This window comes from Ambystoma mexicanum, chromosome 1p (genome assembly GCF_040938575.1).
Source record: "Ambystoma mexicanum isolate Mex_15411 chromosome 1p, UKY_AmexF1_1, whole genome shotgun sequence".
In the NCBI taxonomy this organism is placed as follows: Eukaryota; Metazoa; Chordata; class Amphibia; order Caudata; family Ambystomatidae; genus Ambystoma; species Ambystoma mexicanum.
In genome coordinates, this window is record NC_090921.1 from 205487146 (window position 1) to 205494826 (window position 7681).

Below are 7681 nucleotides of genomic sequence, written 5' to 3' on the forward strand. Positions count from 1 at the left end.
CAGCCTGACCTGTCTGTCCCCTCTCTTGCTTTCAATGCCTGCGCATAAATTTATTGGTTTTATTATGGGCACCAGGACACTGTCATCATATCGCCTGGTTAACTTCCCCCTTGAGCAGGCTATGGCTGCTTCCGCCTTCCTTCGTCCTGGGAGGTCCCCAAGTCTGTCCACTTATGTAATGTTGTCGTGTATGGTGCACAAGTCAGTCGTCAGTCATGCCTGCTCCTCTAAGCTGCTCCCTCTTTCTCCTTCTGTGTGCATCTTATTCTCCCATGTCACCCGTTTGTCTGTCCCTGTCCATGTCCCCATTAACTAGGACCTATAGTGCTATGCCCTCTCATCCCCACTGTTCCTGTCTTCATGGCCAATCCTAAGACCATGTTACTGCAAAAATCATATAGATGTCAAGTCCATGTTAGGTTTCATACTGAGGTCAATATCCACTAGGTCATATCTGCTTCCTACCCCCAAGCTCCTAGTCCTGTACCATCTCTGTCGGTTGTGCTACTGTCCTGTGAGCTTGTGCTATCTAGTTCTGGTTGTCTCCTCAAATCTGTCATGTCTACAGTCCATTATCCCCTGTGTCTTTACCGCTCTTATTGCTTGCTCGTCCTCCTGCCTGCATGCTTGTTCCAGTGCTATCCAACTGTAACGTCCTCTGTTCCATCCTAACCAACTTGCGTTTTTCCTTCTCTGCTACTTCCCTTCACCCTTCGATATCTTCCACTTCCCTTGTCTATCTAACCAGCTGCTCTGTCTCCGCACTTTTCCTCTCTTTTCTTTACCTTTCCATCTGCTCCTCATCCTCCTCCTTTCTTTGTTCCAGAGCCCCTACTTCACATCCTTTTGCTCCTCGCCGCTCACCTCTCATTGTGTAGCTGGCTGCCCTAAGTCTTTCTGCACGTCCCCCTTTGTTGTCCTTATATGGTGGCTTATATGTCGGATTTGAGTACCCCTCTGCTGTTCTCAATTCCCGTAATGCCCTTATCTCTTGCAGCGTGTACATCCCTTGCGCATCATCTGTGTCATCGGATGTTACACTCAGAGGGACGTGTGGAGGAGAGAAGGTGTGAGCCCCTGGCTCCTTCACCTCCTGCTGACTCAGCACCCACTGATGCCACACTGTGTCCTCCTCACGCTCATGGAACATGCACCACAATTTGAATGCGTTTTGTCAATTTCTTCTCCTTATAGCTACCCTGTATGTGTGTCAACAGTGATTGCTGCATGTCTTTGGAGACATTTCTGCAAGGTGGCCATGGTTTAGTTAACGTTCCCTCTGTACATTTGGACCATTCTATGCTATATTTACATATTTTGTTCCCTGTAGGGTGGGAATGTCTTTCCCAAGTGCTGTAGGGACGTGTGACCCCCTCATGTCCCCTGATGCATTTTCCATTACTTGACAACAAGTCGAAGGTTTCGACAATCTGCGGTTTAGGGAAAAAGGTACAATGCAATAATGATACTTTTCAGGTTACTTTGGGCCTCTCTGGCTCCACAACTTATCAGGCGCGCTTCGCGCACCGCCCCTTCACGAACTTGCCATCACTGCCTCCTCAGGCATACCTACAATCTTGAGCATGCACCATCCGCACACTGCCACTTGTTCACCCCGTCTGCTAATCCCAAGTTTCCACTGCTAACTCCTCACCGGCTCATGCTCTCAGTGTCCTATTTGCAAATCTATGGGTGATGTCACCACTTTACTAACCAAGGTAGTGCTTAACAATCGAACTCCATGCTCACACTGTTATAGCCCGTTACACCCAAACCACACAAAAACCCACATCGGTCTTTCTGCCTCTAGACAGAGTATACCAATATTCTCTTGAGATCGAAACGTACCTGCTGCATCGCCTTGTGTGCAACATTTCTCACTCTAGGAGACTTAACCAGTCAACTCACCTTCCGCAATCTAGACCAGCTCCCTCGCTAACCCTTACGGGGATACTGTCATCTATGACCTGGGCTGAAACGTGCCAAGTCAATAGTCTAAGTTATTCACCAGAACCATTTACCTCTAAAACCGAATGTTCCTTAGACATAGAAACGGACATCTACCCCTGCTCCTGTCCCTTCTAACTTTGACAATGCTACACAATACTTTGACAATACTTGACGATACTAAACAATACTCCACAATACTCAATACCCACCCTCACACCCACAGTTGCTGTTCGACTGCGTCAATATTTATACTACATGATCTGCTGGTGCCGCACGGCTGCTGTGTCCCCCAGATGCTCAGTTCCCTGTCCTGGTCTGCCTGGACTCCTCGCTGACTTCAAGCGGGATGATTTCCATTTAGCTCCTGATGGCATTTCCACAAGAACGCATTTCCAGTCTTGTCAAAATATGCGAGGGTCCTGCAGCCTGTCAGGTTCGAAGGTGGGGGAGACGACCTTGTGCCCGGCTGATGCAGCCAACCATCAACTCTGCTAACAACTCATTAAGGATGGACTCCAAGGTGTGCCAGAGTGATGCTGGGAGTCTGCAGATTCTGAGGACTCAGTCAGACAGCAAGTTCAAACTGCAGTTTATTACAGTCCAAAGCTACAGGGAACGATACAAGAACTCATAAAGATTCCAGCATGGCACAGAGTAAATGGAGAGCAGACCACTTTTGTTCAACATCATGTCACTACACCGTCATTACCGTTCTCCAAAAACCTATTGTGATGTGGGATTGACTGTCAGGAGCATAATAACCCATATGAGCACATATACATGTTATTCTTCTGACTCTTGCATGTCAGGTGGCTGGCCTGTCCCTTGCCCAAATTTACTAACTATCACTTTGCTGCAGAATAGCGCACTTGTAATTGGTTCTTGCCTGTTGCTACCCACCCCTACAGTACTAAACTGTGATTGGCTAGAGCTGATGTCCCCAGGCCTGGGACCAAAGTAGTTCTCAGCTCACTGTGCACCTTTTCAAGGTGATGTGAGCAACTATGTGTCTGAATTGTAACCTCTGTGTACCACCTTTGCCTATGAGACCATGTCCTGCTCATTGCAACACTTAGTTGCAGCCTGCATCTAGAGGCCTGAATTGGCTCCTCTTTCTCACCACTAATCACTGTCCATTGTCTGCTTCAGCTGCATTACGTGTCCAGAGACCACGGAATTGAGCTCTGCAGCTCTGAATTATGAGGATGTATTCCCTTTTTCTGCATCTGGTCCTTTTGTCACCTGGGGATCGGAATGTCTTCATATTTCTTGTCCTTGGCTGTGGACCTTTTCTCAAACATCTGGCTCCTTGTGCAGCCTGAAACAGCTCTGTTCATCTCTTGATCTAGTCTTCGAGACCTACTGTAATTTTCCTGTAACCATTATAATGCAGTTTCTACAGTGTCCATGTTACACTACATTTCCTATGAGTTAGCTATACATGGTTTGTTCAGGTTCCATATATACTCCTGTATGTCCGCACGACTATTGACTTTAAACACCAGCAATCTCAATCAGGATCTCTTGTACCTTGCGGTTTCTGTGTTACTGTGTTTGGCTAATGGCAAAATAATAAAAGCAATGGCAGTATGGATATGTATCTGTTCTCTATCTATAGAAATGTACCCTCATGTTCTTCATATATTCGAGTGTGTGTTTGTGCCGCGCAGTGCAGTTTGCATGTGTGCTTCATGTCTAGCGCTGCTATGTCGTGGTGTCTCTAATGACGTCAGCAGCATGGCTTCTTGGTGCTTAGTCCAGGCTGTCCATATAGGTGTCTATGATCATGGGTCTTCTGCTCTTCATCCACGCGTGGATAGATTATTATCACACCTGGTCTGTATGGATGGCTGAGGGCGTACCTCTTTGTGTATTTGTTGATCATTGGTGCATTTGGGATTTGTCTGAAATAGAATGAGTGGTTGTGGTATTTTCTGGCCTTTCACCTTGTGATGAACTTGGTGGGGGGGGGTGTGGCAGAAAGCTCCCGACTCCCTCTTCACTGTCATCAATAGAGTGAATAAAAAAGCATGGAAGGAATAACTTTTATAGTGGCCAACATCCTTTGTACTGGAGGTTAAATCCACGCAATCTTGTATAAAACGCTTTACATGCTGACTTGATCCTTGTTAGGCAGAATCATATGCAGTACCCTTTGGGAACCCCACACACAATTAAGACTACAAGTGCGAGTACAAATTCACCTTTGGTACAAGCCTGTACTAGCCAGTAAAGTCATAGCTATGGCTGAGCAGCCAGACTTATCTCAAGAGCAAAGTGAGCAGTATCAGAAGTTACACAAAGGACAGCAATTACTATGGTTCAAACAAACACTGGCTCAAGGTTTCTGAGTAAAGAATATACATTTATTTACACATCAGTTGTAAAACAATTCACTAAGTAAAGCAGCAGAAAAATCACACTCCTAATATACTACACAACACCTGATGAAATTCTGGACAAGTTAAGCTCAAAATGAAAAGGGAGGGAAAACAAGGTTATACAAAATTAAGCAGCACAAACAAGTAAGTAGGCAGGGCAATCTAGAAAAGGTTTGCTACAATGAGGATTCAAATCAATAGGCCTGGGCCAATGTTAATGGTTCAGAGTCTTTGCAGAGGATTGTTAGGGAGAATTCTCCAGAATGGCTAATTTCCCTTACCTAATGAGTCCCTCAGCAGCTTTGCTGGATTTCTAGGATTTACTTTTGTTCACCTGGTAAGAGTGTGGGCCTTTTTCCCACTCTTACATGTGTTTTGCTGTGTGTGTTTAACATTTATGTGTTCATAGACTGTGGAGCTTCACCTACTCCATAGGCATCATCTTTTTACTGTGTGTTACACAGCACCCTCAGTGCAGTGACACAGGGTTGTCTTTTTCAGACTTCCCACTTCAAACTCCATTTTCCGGGACTGACTACTGCCTCCCAGAACATGTAAAGATGCCATTGACTGCATTTGTTTTTTTAAATTCAAGGCCCACATTCTTACCAGGTGAAAAACAAAAATCCTAGAAATCCAGCAGGGGAAATTAGCCATTCTGGAGAATTCTCCATAACACTCACCCCCCCCCCCCCCGGCCTTACTAAGGGACATGAGGATTTAATCCACTCCAGGATGAATCTCTTCACTCTAGTCGGTTATAAACATCCTAGAGAGACCACCAGCATTTTGATGGTGACATCCTGACCTGTGCTGAATGATGAAATCAAACCCTTGCAGGCAGATTGACCATCTTAGAAGTTTTGGGTTCTCCCCTTTCATTTGCATTAACCATCTCAGGGGTTGGCGCTCTGTCTGAATCACAAACGTAGATCCATACAAGTATGGTATAAACTTCTTCAGAGACCACACAATGGCAAAATGCTCACGCTCTATGGTTGCCCACCTTGTTTTTATTTCCTTCAGTTTCCTACTGATGATGCAAATGGGGTTATCCCTACCTTTCTCATCCAGTTGACTAAGGACTGCACCCATACCTGTATTGGATGCATCTGTCTGCACAATGAAGGGTTGGTGATAATAAGGAGCTCTTAGGACTGGAGTTTGACAAATGGCTTTCTTCAGGTTTTCAAAGGCTTGAGAGCACTCCTCATTCTATCTAACCTATTTAGGGAATTTTGGAGAGGAGATTACATTCAAGGGAGAACCCATGGACCCATAGTTCTCAATGAAATTCCTTTAGTACCCAGTGAGACCTAGGAAGGCTCTCACTTGGATTTGAGTAGTAGGGGTCTCCCAGTTTTGTACAGCTTGTACCTTGCTAGGTAATGGCCATATTTCACCTCCTCCTACCTCATGACCAAGGTAGACCACTTTGCTCTGACCAATTTTCACATTTGCTTGCTTTTTTGGTCAGATGGGCCTGCTCAAGAGCCTGCAAAATATATCCTAAGTGTTCAACATGTTCTTTCCAAGTAGGACTGAACACTGCAATGCCATCCAAGTATGCCATGAAGAAGTCCACAATCCCATTCAGAACTTGATTGATCATCCTTTGGAATGTAGCAGGTGCAATCCTTAATCCAAAAGGCACAACCTTAAACTGGTAGAGGCCTGCTGGGGATGAGAATGCAGTTTTCTCCTTGGCATGGTCTGTCAGGGCTATTTGCCAGATCAAATGTATTGAGGTACTTGGCTGACCAAATGTATCCACCAGTTCATCTGTACTTGGCAAAGGATGGGCATCAGTCTTAGTGACTGCATTTAGTGCTCTATAGTCCACACAGAATCTAAACTCCTTGGATCCTGCCTTTGGTACTAGAACAACTGGACTAGACTATGGACTTGTAGATGGCTCTATAACACTGAGATCAAGCATCTTGTTGACCTCTTGTTTGATGTGGGATCTCACATGTTCTGACATTGTGTAACCTCTGCTTTTCACAGTTAAACAGTCGCCAGTGAGAATATCATGCTGGCCCCAAGGTGTCAAGCCTGGTGAAAGTGAAAACAGGGAGGCAAATTGATTTAACAGAAACTTGCACTCCTCCAGTTTTTCAGATTTCAGATTAGAATAGAGATGTACTCCTTCTATGTTCTCATCCAAAGGTTGGCCTATGTGTAGGTCAGGTAGAGGTTCACTCTCCTCCTCCTCTTGAGCTGATGCTAGAAGCAAAGCACCCACTTCTGGTCTTGAGACACATGCATTCAAACGGTTGGTGTGAAAGACTCTGGGAGCCTGCTTAGGTCTGCCTAAGTCCTCCAAATAGTTTACCTCTCCAAGTTTGCCCACAACCTTGAAGGGTCCTATCCATTTGTCCTACAAGGACCTCTGCCCGGTTGGCACCATAACTAGTACAAGCTGGTCTTGAGTAAACTCAACCATGCTGTCCTTCTGGTCATGCCAATGTTTAACCAGAGTCTGACCTGCTTTTAAGTTATCACTAGCTTCTTAAAAATAATGTCAAGGTTGAAGTGACAAATCGAGTTTTTGCTCCTGAAGAAAGTTCTGTATGAAAACTGAAGAACTGAAACATGTTGAGGCAATAGACTAGTGATGAATTGTACTAGCTTGGTTCTTTTTATATATTGAGACCCGGCAAGGGATCATTGTATCACCTGTATATGTTATTGTGAATTGAAAGGTGTACGATACCGAAGTCAACTTGACATCAGTTCCGAATAATTGCAAACTAAGATTGTAAAGGTTGTTAATGTCACAAGCACTTTGTCTTTTTAGTAATGTTTTGACTTTTTAGATATATATTTTTTATGATGTTCAATAAAATTTGATATATTTCTTGTAGATTTCTTGAGAATTGTGGGTGGTTTCTGTTGGTGGCTCACCTATTTTGTTGCTCTATATATTTTTATCACTAGCTTCTGCCATCATGTGTGACATTCTCCTCCGAAACCTATCACATATTCAGTCACTCTGACTGGCTTGGGGGAAGGAGCACTCTCCAACCCCTCCTTAATCAGGGCCAATGGACCTCTGACTGGATGGGCATAGAGAAGTTCGAATGGAATGTAACCAACACCCTCCTGAGGGACTTCTCTATAAGCAAAGAGAAGGCATGGCACTTTCTTTTAAGCGGTTCCTCTAAAGCACCTATCATGCTCTTCATAGTACGATTAAACCTCTCTACCAGTTTATTTGTCTGTGGATTGGATGGTAGGCTGTAGAGAACTTGTAAGTGACACCAACGTTTTTCCCCATGGCTTGCATGTAGTGGGACATAGAATTGGATCCCCTGTCGGATATTACTTCCTTAGGAAACCCTACTCTG

At 44.7% G+C, this 7681-nt stretch overlaps 1 protein-coding gene across 1 annotated transcript in view; it reads right to left on the reverse strand.

The window, feature by feature from the left end:
• The window catches only part of LOC138469725 (vomeronasal type-2 receptor 1-like), a 164238-nt gene extending 163088 nt beyond the window's left edge, over nucleotides 1-1150 (reverse strand). Inside the window, exon 1 of the mRNA XM_069609030.1 lies at nucleotides 786-1150. Within this exon, the coding sequence (XP_069465131.1) occupies nucleotides 786-1150 (365 nt within the window). The remainder of the gene's footprint in view (nucleotides 1-785) is intronic.
• Nucleotides 1151-7681: the final 6531 nt, after the last annotated feature.